This window comes from Eschrichtius robustus, chromosome 10, assembly GCF_028021215.1.
Source record: "Eschrichtius robustus isolate mEscRob2 chromosome 10, mEscRob2.pri, whole genome shotgun sequence".
Lineage (NCBI taxonomy): Eukaryota > Metazoa > Chordata > Mammalia > Artiodactyla > Eschrichtiidae > Eschrichtius > Eschrichtius robustus.
In genome coordinates, this window is record NC_090833.1 from 1,011,882 (window position 1) to 1,027,889 (window position 16,008).

Here is a 16,008-nt window from a genome sequence, read left to right on the forward strand (position 1 = left end):
TTCCCCGCAGACTTCCCAACGCTGTCCCCCACATCTGCGTCCCCTCAGGTGCCCCGCAGTCCTGGAAAAAAGTTTATTTGTGTAACCAATGACAGCATGGAGGCGGGGTGTGCTGGCGAGGCGGGTTCTTCCTCTTCCGGTCACTTCTTCTTCTTGGCCACTTTGAGCTTCCCCTCGATCAGCCGCTGGCCCTGCCTCTTGATCTCGGCCCGCGAGGGCACGTAACTGTGGTCCACGTCGGCAAACTGGAAGGTCTCTGCAAAGGAGGGCGGGAGGGCAGCCGCGCCCGGAGCCCGTCTGCCCCGCGAGGGTCCCCAGATCCTGGATTGTCCCCTGGCGTCCGTTCACCGCAGGGCCAATTGTACCAACGACGTATATTTCTTACTTTCTGTGTCCCTGATGCTCTGGCATTTGGGGTCTCGCGCAGCCAGGGAGAGAGACAGACCAGGGCTCGCCCAGTCCTTCCAGAGCCCACACCCGACCACCTCTGTCTAACCCACACCCCAAGCCTGAATCACCCAGGGCCAGCTGCCAGGCAACTGGGGACAGCCCCTGTGCCCCAAACCTGCTGGAATTATTCGAACGGGCAGATCTTAAGCTGTGTGCCCTGCCCTGCCTTGCCCTTCCCACAGAAACCCCAATAAGGGCCCTGGCCAAGGCCTTCCCCCTGCCTGCCTACCGGCACTGGTGCCTCCCTGTGTCACAAAAGGTGGTAAGTTCTTTCAATGGCATTAACTTCACCAAGTCACCACCATAAATTAAAAATCCTGTGGGTGCAACTGACACACCCCTTCCATCCCTTTAGCCCCCACTGTCCCTCCAGGCCGCCCTGGTCAGATGCAGCAAGCGCCATCCCCAACCTCTGCCTCTGCACAGCTCAGGCCCAGCACCAGCTGCTGGGCGGCCTGTACCTATGACATCCTCCTCCATCTCCTCAAAGCTGATCCTGGTGTTCTGCTTCTCCTTCAGGGCCGAGGACTCCAGGGCATCCCTCACCTTCGTGAGGACCTGCAGGGCATGGGGACTGTCAGCTCCGAGGGCACACGGGGCGTGTGGGCACCCCCCGGGCCAGGGCTACCTCCTCTGTCCTGGCCAGCATCTGCACTCGGTCAGCCAGGTACAGCAGCTTCTCCTCGCAGTGTGCCAGCTTGCTGTGCACATCCAGGGTGTCGGAGGGCAGCGCTTCTTTCTGTGGCCAGGAGGAACAAGTCGTCTCCCTCTGGCCCCTCCAGGGGACCCTGTGTACCGGCGGCTCCTCCACGCTCCCCCGGTACCTGGGCCGCGGGCAGGGGGACGCCGACCAGGCGGATGTGGAGGTTGTCGATGCCGGTTTGAATGGTCAGCAGCAGCTTCTGGCTCTTGGCCATGTTGGCGCGGGCCAGCTGCAGCCGGTCTTCCTCCTCCTTCAGCATGTCCTTCATTTTCTTCTCAACAGACTTCACGCTGTTGAGGATGAGGGAGGTGGGTAGCGGACCGAGGGCAAGGTAGCGGAGCCCCGAGAGGGCGCTGTGCTAATTCGGGCTCAGGAGCTCAGAGGCGGGCACTTGGGGCCCCTCGGCGGCGGGTGCGCTCAGCTCCGAGCCTGGTGCCAGCCACGGGGCCGTTAGTGAGGAGAAAGTCAGGGGCCCCCGGGTACCTGATGGAGCTGGGCGTCTGGTGGAACTTGAGCATCACCTCCTTCATCTCCAGCTCCTTCATCACGGCCTCCAGCTGCGCCCGCCTCCCCTCACAGTCTGCCATCTGCAGCTCCAGGTTCTCCTCCGTGTTGCTCTGAGCCAGGAACCGGCCGGCGATGTCCTGGCGGGGCCAGTGGGGCGAGGAGCCGGTGTAAGCCAGGAGGGAGCTTGTTCTTCTGGCTCCCAGTGGTCAGTAACATTGACCGTGGCTGGGTGTTGAGGACCTGTGAGGCCCTCTGTGTGTGTCACCCTCGTGACAGGCAGAGGGGCCAGCTGACCCCAAGGAAGAGCCAGAGAGACCACCGCCAAGAGACTGCGTGGCTTTGAGTCACTCGTCCGAGGGTGGACAAGCTTACGTCAGGACCATGGACAGGAGCTGAAGGCTTACTAATAATAAACCCAGGGCGGATTAAAATAAAGCGGGTGGGGCGGAGAGGCAGCTGCTCGTCACGATGCTGTTGGTTTGGGAAGGGGAAGGAGTTAAGAGGTGAAGGCCACCTCCTCGGGGTTTGATCCTCAAATTCCAGCAGGCTCTGTGCAGCCCCTGGAGCACGGCTCGGATTTGCCAGCTGCGTCCCTGGAGTGCCCGCTACGCTGAGCTGTGGGGCCGCTGCTTTGTGTGTCCATTCACGCAGAAGGTGTCTGCAGAGCCTGGCCCAGCTCAGCTGGGCCTTGGGCTTGGGCAGGGTCCCCACCCGTCCTTCTGCCCACACCCCAGAAGTGCCAGGGAGCAGTACCCAGAGGTGAGAGCACCGCACAGCAGTCTTGACTTTCTCCACCAAAGCCGTCACGTCCGTCTGGTATTCGATATCAGCCTTGGAGGTCTCCCTTCTCCTCACTGGGCACAGCAGAGGGAAGGTCAGCCGGCATGCAGGAATGCTGTGGGAGCTCTGCGCGGGGCCGTCGGATGCCCCCATACGTCGTCAGGGGAGGCCACGCAAGAGCTGGGTACCCGTCAGAGTCGCCTTCGCCTTAACTGGCTCCGCCCTCGGCCAGCCCTCGAGGGATGCCCCAAGGCAGCTCCATCCAGAGGAGGACCAAAAGCGGCCTGGCACAGGGGGGCTTAGGGGGGCTTCTCAGAGGCGGCTCGGGGGTGCCGGGGCATCGCCGAGTGCATTTTACAGCTGAGAAGCCGGGGGCTCAGCCACCCCTGGCCAAGAGCCCAGAGCCGGCAGCAGCACCTTGAAGCGTGCGCTGTGACCGCTGGTGTGCACCGGTGCAGGTCTAGCCAGGGCGGGGCCGGGGCTCGTCGGTCTCCCTCACCCCGGCCCCCGCAGGTTACCCCCACCTCACGGTGACCCACCTCTCGGGACCCCGGCTGGGGCGGCGGGAGCTGAGCGCTTACCTTTCAGAGTTTCGGGACCCATCAGGTTGGAGGGGAAGTGCAAGTCCTGCCGGCCCTGAGGAGGGGGAGGAGGAGGTGAGGGGGGTCCTCTTGGGGCAGGGGCTGCTGTGGCTGGCGTGGCCCAGACTCACCCGGCGGTATTTCTCGCTGGTCTCCTTGGTGTGGATCTTGTCAATGAGCTTCTTCTGCTGGTTCAGCCGGTTCTCCCGTGCCTGGCGTTCCTTGATGAAGGTGGCCTCCCCTTGCCTCATGTTCATCTGGGGACACAGGAAGCGGGGCAGGGGTCTGTCCCACCAAGGCCACGCGGGGTGCTGAGCCAGCGTCAGTGTCAGGCCCCGTCTTCCTGTTCTGGGATACTCCGCCTGCGACCATCACCCTCCCCCTTGCGTTCTGCCCTCCTCTGGGACGCCCCCCTCCTGCCTGGCCTCTGAGCCTTCCCTGGCGTTACACCCCTCCAGCTGGGGTCACTCCGGCTGCAGCCATAGGCTCAGGGACCGCCTGGGACGTGCCTCACAGATTTCTCTCTCCAGCCCCGGTCCTCCGCTGCCTCTGCCGGCTCCCCTTAGAACTCACTAGAGTGGATTCCACGTGTCTAAACACAAACTCATCATCTTCCCCCAGACCTCCTGTCTCCCAGCACATCCCGCTGTGGTGGCTAAATCCACGGTCTGTCTGTGCCTGCTCACGCATCCTGGATGCCACGCTCTGCCCTTGCCTGCACGTCTCACTCGCCCCACCCCTCATCGGGCTGACCTCTTAAAGGCTTCTCGGCTCCGTCCGAGTTCGGCCACCCATCTCCACCACTGGGCTGGCCCAAGTGACCAGTGTCTTGGCCCTGGTCCCCTCCAGTCTCTGCAGCCAGAGCACACCCGTTTGGAGACACGAACCTGATCCCGTCTCCCCCCATCTCCTCCCAGGGCTCCAGGTTAGGAGGGCCGCCACTGCAGCCCCGCCACCTGCTGCCCACACAGGCTCCAGCCCACACGCCTCCTTTTGGCCCTGTTACACCCCAAGACTGTGTTGCCCAACCTCCAACCCCCAGAATCCGCCATTCACTGCCTTCCTGAGAAGGTCTGAACCCCAGGGCGGCCGCACTTCATGAGGAGGGGGCAGGCTGGCCTGGCAAGGGCCTCGGCACAGAGTGGGTGAAGGGGTGGCACCTGCCCCGTCCAGGTCAATTCTCTGCCTTCTCTGTCTACCTCGTGGCTTCTGTGCCTGGTGGGACCCCCTCTGCCTAGGCTCACAGGTGGTAAGGCAAGCAGGCTGGCAGGGCAGCCACTGGACTCCTCCAGTGATGACAGGGGGTGTGGGCATGGGGGTGTCCCGACGGACCCTGGGCCAGACAGGTTCAAGAGATAGCCCTGCAGGGCCCCCAGCCTGGGACCTGCTCTCACCTTGACCTCATCCGTAATCATCATGGCATCTTGGGACATGATTGCCATGTCCGACAGTTCCGAGCAGTAGTCAACCACGAGATTCTGCAGCTTGTCCAGCTCTGTGGGGTATCCTGCCAGCTTCTGCAGCAGAAGGGCAAGGGCAGGTGGGCACAGAGCCTGACAGTCCAGGGGCTGCGGGCCAACCACAGGCTCCCCTGGCCCCTCCCTCATTCTCTTCTGGCCCCCAAAGTGGACCACGCCTACTCCCCACCCCTCACCCCGGACTGTGCGAGCCCAGAGGACAAGTATAGCCTGGCCTATGGCCCCAGCCGGGCCCAAAGCAGGTGAAAGGAAATGTTTTGGGAGGGAAAACAGCATCTTCCTGGTGGATTCTCTTACTGCCCAGGGCCAGAGTCCAGAGACACTTCCAAAGAAGTTGTGATGGGATGTCCCACCACGTGGGAGAGGTGACTGTGAAACCCCGGGAGGCTGGCTGCTGTCTGAAGTGAAGCAGAGAGGCTCAAAACACTGGTGTGGGGTCAGAGACTCAGGACTCAAGGCCAAGTCTGTAACCTGACCAGCTAGCGTGGGACCTTAGGAAAGCCACTTAACCTGGGTTTTGCCATGTGTAAAGGTAAGGTAATAATGGCTCTTTCAGGAGGTCGCTGTCAGGATGGATTGAGAAGGTATAATGATGTATATTTAGCACAGGGTCAGGTTCATAAATGTCCAATATATCTTGGCTCTTAGTATTTTGTTGTTGATAACTACAACGTAGAATCTTCACTTTTTTTTTTTTTTTTTTTTTAATGCAAGGGGGACTTCCCTGGTGTTCCAGTGGTTAAGACTTGGCGCTTCCACTGCAGGGGGTACAGGTTCGATCCCTGGTCAGGGAACTAAGAACACACATGCCGTGCCGTGCGGCCAAAAAAAAGCAGATGACCACAGGAGTTATTTTTTTTTAGTGCATATGTTCTGAAAAGATAAGCAAGTACCACTGGGAGGACATAATGCATACAGGCGAAGGAGGGGCTGGACCCCAGAGTGCAGTCGGAGTGGGAAGGGGTGTGGGGAGGCGGAGTGGGCCCAGGAAGGAGACGTGGGCAGGGCCACAAGGTGAGTCTCCAGGACGCGGGGCCTGAGGCAAGAGGGACAGGCTGGAGGACAAAGCAGCGTGCTGCTGGGCAGGATTTGGGGGGCATGACCCCAGCTGCGAAGAGCTGCAATGCCCACCCATCCCACACCCTCCTCCAAACGCATTTCTACCTGTCACCCTCCCGGCCACACTGCCCGCCAGGGCTTCCCCTCCCCCAGCCCCAGGATGAAGGTGGGGTCTTCCCTCTCTCTCCGGGCCCCACCTGCCAAGCTGCTCCTCTTTGCACCCTGGCACCCACCCTCCAGCCCTCCTCTCCGACTGTGCTCGTCCTCCCCATCTTCCACCACCTGGCCTGTGGCAGGTGCCTGTGCTCTTCTGTGTGGGGGCCAAGGGGGGCCTCCAGTGAAGGGGGGTTGCCTCACAGCAGGGCTCACGGCCCCTGGGGGCTTCCCCCTGGCCTTCTCGGCAGGGAGCAGGGTGGCTGGCTTGGAAGAGGTGGGCAGCAAGCAGAGGTTACTGACCTGCTCAGAGGCAGCTTGCCCTGGATGATGTTAGGGGACTTCTGAGGGTTCAGGACCCATCTCTTGGCCTCAGAAGCCAGGGGATAAGAAACGATGGGGCAAAGTAAAAACAACACTAAACCATCAAATAAGAACCCAAACAGGGGGGCTTCCCTGGTGGCGCAGTGCTTAAGAATCCGCCTGCCAACGCAGGGGACATGGGTTCGAGCCCTGGTCTGGGAAGATCCCACATGCCGTGGAGCAACTAAGCCCATGTGCCACAACTACTGAGCCCGTGCACCTAGAGGCCGTGGTCCACAACAAGAGAAGCCACCGCAATGAGAAACCCGCGCACCGCAACACAGAGTAGCGCCCTCTCGCCGCAACTAGAGAAAGCCGGTGCACAGCAACGAAAACCCAACGCAACCAAAAATAAAAAATAAATTAAAAAAAAAAAAAAAAGTAAAGAACCCAAACAGGACTTCCACCACCTGCCCATGCAGGGGACACGGGTTTGAGTCCTGGTCTAGGAAGATCCCACATTCTGCGAAGCAACTCAGCCCATGCAGCACAGCTACTGAGCCTGCACTCTGGACCCTGCGAGCCACAACTACTGAGCCCGCGAGCCACGACTACTGAAGCTCACAAGCCACAACTACTGAGGCCCGCACACCTAGAGCCTGTGCTCCGCAACAAGAGAAGCCACTGCAACGGGAAGCCTGCGCACTGCAACGAAGAGTAGCCCCCGCTCGCCACAACTAGAGAAAGCCTGCACGCAGCGATGAAGACCCAAGCACCCAAAAATAAATAAGTCAATAAATCACTAAATTTATAAAAAACCAAAAACCAAAAAACAAACAATTCTGATGTAGCACATGATATGCCTTTTTGGAGTAGCAAATAAATTCTTGAAAGAACGTTTCCCACCTACAAGGTGCCGCTGCTCAGCTTGGCGCCCAAAGCAGGGCTCAGCCTTTCTCGGGGTCACCCGGCCTGGAGGAGAGCTGCACGCCTGCGGGGCGGCCTAACCCAGAGGGCACGCCCCCACCGAGATTCCAGCCCGGCGAACAGGCTGGGGCCTGAGATTCCTGCCCCTCCTGGCCAGCTGGGCTCCCTGGGACCGGGATGCGGTCTCGGTCTCAGGGCGTGGGGTGAGGGGGCTCACTTTTTTCAGGTGGTCCAGCAGGTCCACGTACAGCAGGTGGATATTCTGGCTTGTGGTGATCTTGACCATCGTCTTTTCTATGTTGTTCTCCAGCTGACGGATGACCTGGGCGGAGAGGAAAGGCACGTTGAGAGTGCGTGGGGACAGGCCACCTGGGAGTGCAGAGGCCGGCGGGGGCGGGGCTGGGCTTTCTTCCAAGGGGGCCTCATTCATCTAGCCCCGCCCCTCCACAGGGCCCCGCCCCCTCTCCTCCTGCGGCCCCGCCCCATCACCCTGGAGGCCCCGCCCCGCTCCCCGCCGCCACCTGCAGCATGCGCAGCTCCTCCTTGGTGGCCTCGGGCTGGTTCTTAAGGCTGGCCAGCTCCAGCTGCATGCTCTCCAGCTTCTGCTCGCGCCGCCGCGCCAGGTGGGTCAGCACGTTGTGCATATTCACGCGGTCGAAGACGTACTTGCGCAGCTTCTCCCGCGCCACCTGGGTCTGGGAGGACACTCCCCGCGCGTGGGTGCTCAGGGGCCACGGAGCGCTCCTGCCGCCGGGCGGGCGGGGAGGGACCCGTGGCAACGCCACAGGGACGCTGGGGCTGGGAACTCGCTCTGCTCCCCACCGGCTCCACATCGTAGTTTAGTTGGGGGTGCACTGGCTGGGCGGGGCTGAGGGGCCCCGCCTCCTGCCTTACCTCCATGGTGCAGCGGCTGTGCGCCAGCCTCATGGGCACGTCCTTCCCGCAGGCCTTGGAGATGGTCTGCTGGTCGTACTGTGGGACGCGGCGGCTGAGCTGGGGTCCCGGCCCCTCTGCGAGCCCCCCGGCCGCCGGCCCCTCCAGGGATTCTCCCCGGGTCTCCTCTGCCATGTGCTAGCCCAGCAGCAAGACCCCAGCTCCTGGGGCCACAAGGGGCAGAGTGCTGAAGGACCCCATCCCGGCCATCCCTGCTCCGATGTGATGGGGGTCCAGAGAGGCGGGTCCCTGGCTCCCCTATATGGCTGCTGCAGGGGGTAGCCCAGGAAAGGGACCCCTGTCGGGCCCCTGGCCCTGCCCTCTGAGGTGGGTGGTGGGGAAACTGGCCCCCCCCACCCCCCGCTTCAGAATGGTTGGGGTTAGAGTGGGGAAAGGAGAGGAGGTGCCTGCTGTCCACCTGTGTTGGGGGAGGGGCTGTTTCAGCACGGGCCCGGCCCCCCCCCCCCCCAGCCAGCAGGTACAGGGAGGGTCCCGCTGTCCACCTTCTTGGCCAAAGCCCACTCGTGGGACCCGCGGCGAATGTTACCGCGCAGGACAGCCAGCGTGGCCTTGTTCTTGACCGTGGTCTCCTTCACCGCCTGGATCTGCAGCGCCCGACATTGCTCTGTGTGGAGGGACAGGGCAGCCAGGACGTAGGCCAAGGGCCAAGGGCCTGGCCGGGATTCCCGGGTGGGGTAGGCTCCACGCCGGGGAGCACAGAGGTGGGGGCATGAGTTTGCTGTCTCCAAGGCCGCGCTCCTTCCTCCCAGCCTGCATGGGGGCCCGCTTCACTGCTCAGCAGTGCTCATCTGGACGGCTCTCAGTGGACGGCAGTGCTGGGAGGTGGGGAGGGCGGGATGCAAACCAGGGACGGGCAGGCCTGTGATTGCTTCCAGACCCTCTAGCCACAGAAGTGGGTGGATCCTCTCCTGTCGCCTCTGGCTTTGAGGCCACTATGCTCACAAATCTCCTTGAAGCCCCCAGCTTCTCCTCCCCCTGCCCCCTGCATGGCAGACCCCTCCGATCCCTTCCCCCCAGCTCTGTTTGGGGGTGAACAGTCGAGCGGCCCCCAGTCCATATGCCCTGGACTGTCCCTGTGTTAAGATCGTAAGTCCTGCACCCAGGATCCCCGGAGCCCCTGGGTCACCCCAGTGGCAGCCGCACCCTGGAGCCGAGTGATGGTCTTCAGCTCCTGGATCTGCTCCTCCATCTCTGCCTCACTACGAATCCTCATGGTGGCCCACTGGGTCCTCCAGGGCCCGTCCGCACCTCCCACCCTCTCTGTGCTGAGCCTGCCCCGCAGAACCACAGTTCAGATTGTCCCTGGAATCTTGGCCCATTGTGACGGGGGCTGAGGTTCTCAACGCCCAGGGAACCCAGTAATTCCTGGCCCACCCCACGACCCCACCCTCTGCCCCCAGCCAGCCTTGGGGTTGCTCTCCTGGATACGAGTCTCGTGGCTGCTCTCCGCTCAAGTGTGATGCCTTGGTCAAGGCAGCTTTCTTCCACAGGGAGGTGATTGGCGGTGGCACTGCACCCCACGGTGGCGACACTGCACCCCAGTGGCCCCACTGCACCCTCCCCATCCCCCCACACCCCCAGTGTCCTCCACTGAGCCTCCTAAAACTTCTGACTGCTCACTGCCTACAGGGTCTCCATTCCTTTACCCCACCCCAAGTTCAAACTCCAACCCTGGTGACCTGGCTCGTGAGACCCCCAGCCTCGGCCCTGACTACCCCATCTCTCCCTGACCTTCCCTGCTCCACCCCCACTTCCCTGGGGAAGTCCTGGGTCCAGCTTTAGCTGTCACTTACTCCAGGAGGAGTTAGTCCCCTCCCTCTGCACCCCCAGCACAAGCTTCCCTTACAGCCATGTGGCCCAAGCCTGGGGTTCCAGGGGTGCACATCAGATGGGTTACTTCTTCCAACCTGCATGAGTTTGCTAAAAAGCACCACAGACTGGGCAGCTTGAACAACAGAAATTTATTGTCTCGCATCCTGGAGGCTGGAAGTCTGAGATCAAGGTGTCGGCAGGGCTGGTTTCTCCTGAGGCATCTCTCCCAGGCTTGTAGACGGCCATGTCCTCATGGGGTCTTTCCCCTGTACTCATCTGTGTCCTAATCGCCTTCTCTTATAAGCGCACCAGTCAGACTGGATGAGGGCCCATCCCCATTTTAACTTAATCACCCCTTCAAAGGTCCTGTCTCCAAATGCAGTCATATTCTGAGGTCCTGGGGGCTAGGGCTGCAAACTGTGAGTTTGGGGGAGACACAGTTCAGCCCTAACAACAGTCTTCACCCATGTGCTGTTACAGCAGCCATCTTTCTCTGTGACCTCTCACACAGATCCTTTACTTTTCTGGTCACTCTCAGTTTTTAAAAGGTGAGTCCAGTCCCCTCTGAAACTCCAAGTTCACCCTCTGCCCTCCCTCTGAGCCCAGGTCTTTCCCTCAGGGGGTTGGGAGGGCCTGCCGTGGGCAGGGTCTATTCCCCTGATGCCCGTGTTCTCCCAGGGTGTGAGGCAGAGCCTGTCCCCCAATACTGGTTCTCCTTTCCTCCGATGGAGAACCCCTGAATTTTAGTGGGCACGTGGCTGCCCAGAGCAAGCTGCCCTCCCAGGTGCCTTTGCACTAGGCGTCCCACGTGACTTAGTTCTAGCCAATGGAGTGTTCAGAGAAGTGAGTGAACTGCCCTCCTCCTCCCCCTTTCTCTTTCCTGTTGACAGGGATGAAGACCTGATGGCCGGAGCCAGCACAGCTGCCTGGGACCATGAGGTGGATTTGGAATGAGGGCCGTTACAGCACGGAACACGCTAAAAGAAGCCTGGGTCCCTGACTCCATACAGCCCCAGACCACCCACTTGAACTTTTCCATGAAAGAAAATGAAAACTCTAGCTTGCTTATGCCATGGTTATCTTGGGCTTCCTGTCATTTTGCCTTCCCACGAACAGATTCCCTGGTGCATAGTGAGTGTGCAGTAGATGTTCTTTTGCATGACTGACTAGGTCAGCAGGCGCAGGGGCGGAGCTGGGGCTGGAACAGCGCGGCCCTGTGTGCCTTCAGTGTTACCGGGAAGCCTGCTTATAAAGGACGATGGATTTGCCCAGATTTATATAATCTCTGCCTCTTCCTCTGTTGCGGGTGGGTGAGGTGGGCAGTCTTGCCCACCCAGGAACACTCCTCCATGTGGACAGAGCTCCAGTAAGCTGACTCTGGTTCCCTGAACCCCTCACTTCCTCCTCCCCGGGGGAGAAGTGACTTAATCTGATAGGTGGGTTGGAATGATAGGCAGGTGGGCACAACCACTTCCTGTCCCTTGTCTCCTGGAAGCCGGGTGCTGCCTGGCTGCACACCGTCTGCTCTGCTTCTCTGCGCCAGGTGGTGCAGAAGCACAGCCCCGCGTGGAGGGCCCATGGGCTGCCCAGAGTGTCGAATTCTGGGGTTCAGTGTTAGGAACTGCCCTGGCACCTCCTCCAGTCAGCTGTATGGTACCGAGGTGACATTTCTCTCATCTTCTTACTGCTCTGACTTGTTTCCCAACTGCTTTAGAACTCAGGCGGGAAGCGGGAAAGCGTTTATTAGTCCCACAACCCCCAGCAGAAGCTGTCAGCTCTGACTGGGGTGGGCGGGGGGATGCAGGGGTCAGAAAGGGCATATCAGCAGCAGGAAGTGCAGAAGGCCCAACCCCCCACCCCAGAGCTGCCGCCCCCAAACATGCATGAGACAGGCCTGCTCTTCTCCAGCTCTGTGTCCACCACGCTTCTCGCTGCCCTGAAGGAGGCCAGCCACCCCAGGGGCAGCACCTCCTGGTCTGACCTTCTGGGCGTCCAGGCTGGGCAGGAGCAGTTTGCTCAGGTCTGACAGAGCTGGCCATGCATGTGTGCAGGGGACATGGGTGTGGGGAGGCCAGCCTGGGGTGCAGAGGTGCTGAGGGCTGTGTTCTAGAACTCTCCGGCCCCAGGTCCTCTGTGCCCTGGCTGGAGCTCTCCTAGCTGTGCCGATCTGTAAGAGGCAAAGGGAGACAGCTAGAACCACACCCCAAAGCTGCTCCCGGGCCCTGTGCCCATTTTACCGGGGCAAAAACTGAGGCCCGTAACAGGAGGGATGCAGGCAGTGGAGGCCAGGCTTGAGATCAATCAGCTTGGTGTCCAATGCGGGGCCTCTCAATCCGGCCGCTCTTCTTGGGGTGCCCGCCCTCCTCACTCTGCACTCGCCCAGGGCCACCCAGCCCCTCCTGGGTCTTCCTCCTGCACAAGGGCCTGGAAGTTCTGTCTGCCGCAGGCCCCCTCCCTCCAGCCCCCACCCCCACACGCGTGTCAAGGGGACAGGCCTGTCCCGCCTACACTGGAGCCTCGGTTCCGCGTCCTGCTGCCCCCGGGACCCTCACCTGTGTCCGTGTCTTTGGGGAGCTGCCCTGTCTCCAGGAAGAGCCAGAGGTTGCTGCATTTCTGCGACTCCACTCGGGTCACCCAGTAGCTGGCCACTGAGCCTGCGACTGGGGAGTGGGGGGCAGGGGCCAGTGGGCAGGGGGGCGGGGCCTCTGCACTTGTCAGGGGAAGGGAGCAGGGTGCAGGCTTGTTCCGGGCAGATGGGAGTGGTGGGGTCCAGCAGGGCTCCCACTGAGAACTGGAGCCTCGTCCCCGGAGGCAGGGATGCCCGGGACCACAGCCCCCCCACCCCTAGTGGGATCCACTTCTGCTGAAGAGCCAGCGGCAACGGGGGTGCATTTCAGGGGCGCCAGGCACCAGCCCTGGAGTACCCACCCACGGCCACCAGCATGTTCCACTGAAAGGGGTACGGAAACTTCCTCTGAACGAGCATCTGCAGGCCGACGGTCGCACCGGTGCCTGACAAGAGCCATGGTCCACGTCAGCCAGCCCGTCCACGGGGCTGGCCAGGGGACCACCGGGGCTCTCGGCCTAAGTGCTCGCGGCACCTGCCAGGCTCCGAGCACTGGGGGCTGGCGACCTGGCGCCACCTGCTGGGGAGTCAGGGTGAGACAGGAGGGTGAGGTCTCTTCCCACCCCAAGGACAGACACCTGGACCCAGCCTACCTGTGACAAAGGTGAAAATGCCCTTCATGAAGGCGTTCGACTGGCACGCGGCATACTCCCCCAGTCCCTGGGATGGGGGAGGGGGTTGAAGGCTCAGTTCCCCGTCCCTCCTTTGGGCACACTCCGGGGGGAGGGGACCACTCATCGTGAGGCCCTGGGGGCCTGGACACATCCCACCTGCCCCCATGCCCACCCAGGATGCCTCGATCTCCACAGCAAGAGGGTCCCCCACCTCTGTCCCTCTTCTCTTCCCTGATAAGGGCACTCCCACCGAGGCCCCCGCCCCGCTCAGGTCAGCTTCTGAGGTCAGGGGCCCGCGTCCCAGGCCAGCCTTCTCACCGGGTGCTTGCTGGCCACGGCGTCGTCCACCCGGGACAGGCCCAGGTTCACCATGGCTGGCGGGGCGCGGGGAGCCGGCGGGGCAGAGCGGCGCCGGACCGGGCGGAGGGGCGGGGCCGGATGGGGCGGGGCGGGGCGGGGCCTGCGCAGGGCCGGGCGGAGGGCAGGGGGCGGAGCCGGCCGCGCGCTCCCCAGGCCCAGCTCTGTGACGGTGGGCGGCGAGGCGGCGGCGCGAACGTGGGCGCCGGCGCGCGCTCCTCCCCGCGGGCCCGGCCTGGGTCGTCCGCCTCATTTCCAAGCTCTCAGAGACATAATGATTACTGTTAGTATTATTTGTGGGGGTGGGGCTTTGCTTACGGGATTACATCTACTGAAAACGACCACGGAATAGTGTATCCAAAGATGACATAGCGAGTTAATTCCAAAAATACCGTAAGCGCGTACTTGGTGCCAGTTCGTGTGCTAGGAGTTGGGGGTCCCACGGAGGAGTCAGAGCTCCTAGCCCTCATAGAGCAGACAGGTAAACAGACCTGGGAGGAGGCCAGGAAAACAAAATGGGTCAGGGTATGGAGAGAGGCCAGGGCCTGTGTGTACGTCTGTGTGTGTGCGCGCCCGCCCTCAAGGAGAGACCTGCGTGGGAGGGTCAGGCAGAGGACCCTCAACCTTGAGCTGCTGTGTGGGACTAAGCGTGGCCTATTTGCAGAAGCTTCAGGAGGCCCACGTGGCTGGATCTGAGGGCGAGAGGCGAGGGTTGGGCTGGGCCTTGAAGCCTGGTGGGAACTTCAGTTCCTCTGATTGCACACAGCCAGGCACAGCCAGGGATGTCAGCTCAGTGGACACCTCGCTGTCCCTGCACGGCGGGGGGCCAGCCTTCCAGGAGTGCATCTGCTAAGGTTTAGAGAGTGTTTCAGCAGTGGAGCAGGCAGGGGTGCTGTCATGGTGCAGCGTGCTGTCAGGATATAGGGGGCTACTGGGGTGCAAGAGTGCTGTCAGGGTGCTCTTGGGGTGTGTTTGGAGGCTGCACTAACAGGCCTCGGCATTGTGTTGGAGGTGCCAGTGAGGAAGGAAGGGGACCCAGGCCGGCCTCCAGGGCTTGCCCTGAGCATAGGTGGGCACAGCAGTGGGGGCTGAGGGGAGCTGATGGTGTGGGGCACACTGGGAGGCGGTTCGGGCTCTGTCGGGTCTGAGATGTCTGGAGACAGGAGACTGGGATGTGTGAATCTGGAACCCAGTGGGGAGGTCAAGGTTGTAGTTAAAAATGCTTTCTCTAAAGAAAAATTTATTATTGCTTGTTAATGAAAATAGTGTATATTCCATATAAAAATTAAAGCTGTGCAGATGCTCCTGAAGTAAAATGCACGTCCCCCACCACCAGTGTGGGCGCTGGCCGGGACATTCCCTGTGCAAGTGGGTGATGGGGGTGGGCGATGGGGGGATGGGGGGAGACGTGGGGTGATGAAGAGACAGAGGGTGCAGCCGTTGCCAGCGCCTGCTCCTTCCCAGGGCTCTGGAGAGAAGTGCCCGGGGCGCCCTCAGGGTGGGCTGGAGGGGGGCAGGGCGATTTCACCAGGTGCAGTGTGATCGAAGTCACCACTGCCTCTGTGACAAGGTGTGGCTGGTTCACTTCTACTCCAGTTAAACCCAAAGTTGCTACTTGTTAGTGTGTGTCTTTGGAAATATCACCACGAAGTGGGTCAACAATTTACTGTTGAAGTCACTTGAGGAAATTGGCTTTCAAGCCTAAACAGAGGGTGCAATGCTATCTTAGTACAGAGTCATTAGGACTGACTGGCAGCTATTTTCCACCCTTGGCTGATGCTTTGATAATCTTAGTATTTAGTTTCTCAGGCAAGCCACCTACAGACTCCTGTAGATCAGCTTTGGAAGTCTTAGAATACATGAACTCAGAAAGCCGTTTCATCTTCTCTCGTGTTAAAGAGACAGTGTGGAAATTCTACTGACATATGAAATATTCTTTTGCTTCAGAATCTTTTGCCTTGGGAGTTCCCTGGTGGGCAGTGGTAAGGAATCCGCCTGCCAACGCAGGGGAAGCGGGTTTGAGCCCTGGTCGGGGAACTAAGATCCCACATGCCGCAGGACAACTAAGCGCCCGTGCCACAACTACAGAGCTCGCATGCCGCAAACTGCAGAGCCCATGGGCCACAACTAGAGAGAGAAAACCTGCACACCACAGCTAGAGAGAAGCCCACGCGCCCCAACGAAGTGCCCACGCGCCGCAACAAAAACGATCCTGCATGCCTCAACAAAGATCCCGCGTGCCGCAACTAAGACTCGACGCAGCCAAAAAAACCATTGCCTTTCCCAAATTCCCTTTTTGTACCATTCATTTCTTCTTGGCTCCATAATCTGAAGGTGGACTGAGTTGTTGAAGTTTACCATTTTCTTCAACAGCTCTTTTGACTTACAAATAGGTCAGCGGGCTGGGGCCTGGGCCTCTGCACTTCTCAGGGAAAGGGCACAACCGATACATTTCAGGCCAGGCTGAACCTTGCAGAAGCGTTCCTGCCAAATGCTTCAACTTCAGGAAGAAGCCCCGCCCAGGTATTGCTAACCTATCCACGTGCCACCAAGCTCCAAGGAACAGACACTTGGATTCATGCGTCACATCTGAAAAAGCACCAACCCCTGACTGGAGCTGCATACCATCTGGTGACCTGAAAGTAAAGATTTCCAGGAATTAAAGCAGGTGACATCTGACCAGACAGCTTTCCCAAGATGTCTG

At 60.6% G+C, this 16,008-nt stretch overlaps 2 protein-coding genes across 2 annotated transcripts; both read right to left on the bottom strand.

The window, feature by feature from the left end:
- Positions 1 to 140: 140 nt before the first annotated feature.
- CCDC183 (coiled-coil domain containing 183) lies at positions 141 to 9,108 on the bottom strand. Its single transcript, XM_068553026.1, has 14 exons — positions 9,039 to 9,108; positions 8,378 to 8,499; positions 7,836 to 7,913; positions 7,463 to 7,630; positions 7,159 to 7,263; positions 4,416 to 4,538; positions 3,153 to 3,278; positions 3,022 to 3,076; positions 2,414 to 2,514; positions 1,637 to 1,797; positions 1,275 to 1,443; positions 1,079 to 1,189; positions 912 to 1,008; positions 141 to 256 (listed from the first exon to the last, which is right to left on the bottom strand). Exons 1-14 carry the CDS (start codon positions 9,106 to 9,108, stop codon positions 141 to 143), a joined length of 1,602 nt encoding a protein of 533 aa, XP_068409127.1.
- A 2,323-nt stretch (positions 9,109 to 11,431) lies between these two features.
- On the bottom strand, positions 11,432 to 13,371 carry TMEM141 (transmembrane protein 141). The gene is made up of 5 exons (XM_068553027.1): positions 13,266 to 13,371; positions 12,927 to 12,993; positions 12,636 to 12,719; positions 12,260 to 12,367; positions 11,432 to 11,874 (listed from the first exon to the last, which is right to left on the bottom strand). The coding sequence occupies exons 1-5, from the start codon at positions 13,317 to 13,319 to the stop codon at positions 11,861 to 11,863; spliced, it is 327 nt and encodes a 108-aa protein (XP_068409128.1). The 5' UTR covers positions 13,320 to 13,371; the 3' UTR covers positions 11,432 to 11,860.
- Positions 13,372 to 16,008: the final 2,637 nt, after the last annotated feature.

What these genes read in the sequence shown, in the direction of transcription:
- TMEM141 (XM_068553027.1), bottom strand. Translation starts at nt 13,319, where the DNA reads ATGGTGAACCTGGGCCTGTCCCGGGTGGACGACGCCGTGGCCAGCAAG. An exon ending in CCGTGGCCAGCAAGCACCCG is followed by an intron (nt 12,994 to 13,265) that starts GTGAGAAGGCTG and finishes CCCCCATCCCAG; the next exon opens with GGACTGGGGGAGTATGCCGC. An exon ending in GAACATGCTGGTGGCCGTGG is followed by an intron (nt 12,368 to 12,635) that starts GTGGGTACTCCA and finishes CCCACTCCCCAG; the next exon opens with TCGCAGGCTCAGTGGCCAGC.
- CCDC183 (XM_068553026.1), bottom strand. Translation starts at nt 9,108, where the DNA reads ATGAGGATTCGTAGTGAGGCAGAGATGGAGGAGCAGATCCAGGAGCTG. An exon ending in ACAGCCGCTGCACCATGGAG is followed by an intron (nt 7,631 to 7,835) that starts GTAAGGCAGGAG and finishes TCCCAGACCCAG; the next exon opens with GTGGCGCGGGAGAAGCTGCG. An exon ending in CCAGCGAGAAATACCGCCGG is followed by an intron (nt 3,077 to 3,152) that starts GTGAGTCTGGGC and finishes CCCCCTCCTCAG; the next exon opens with GGCCGGCAGGACTTGCACTT.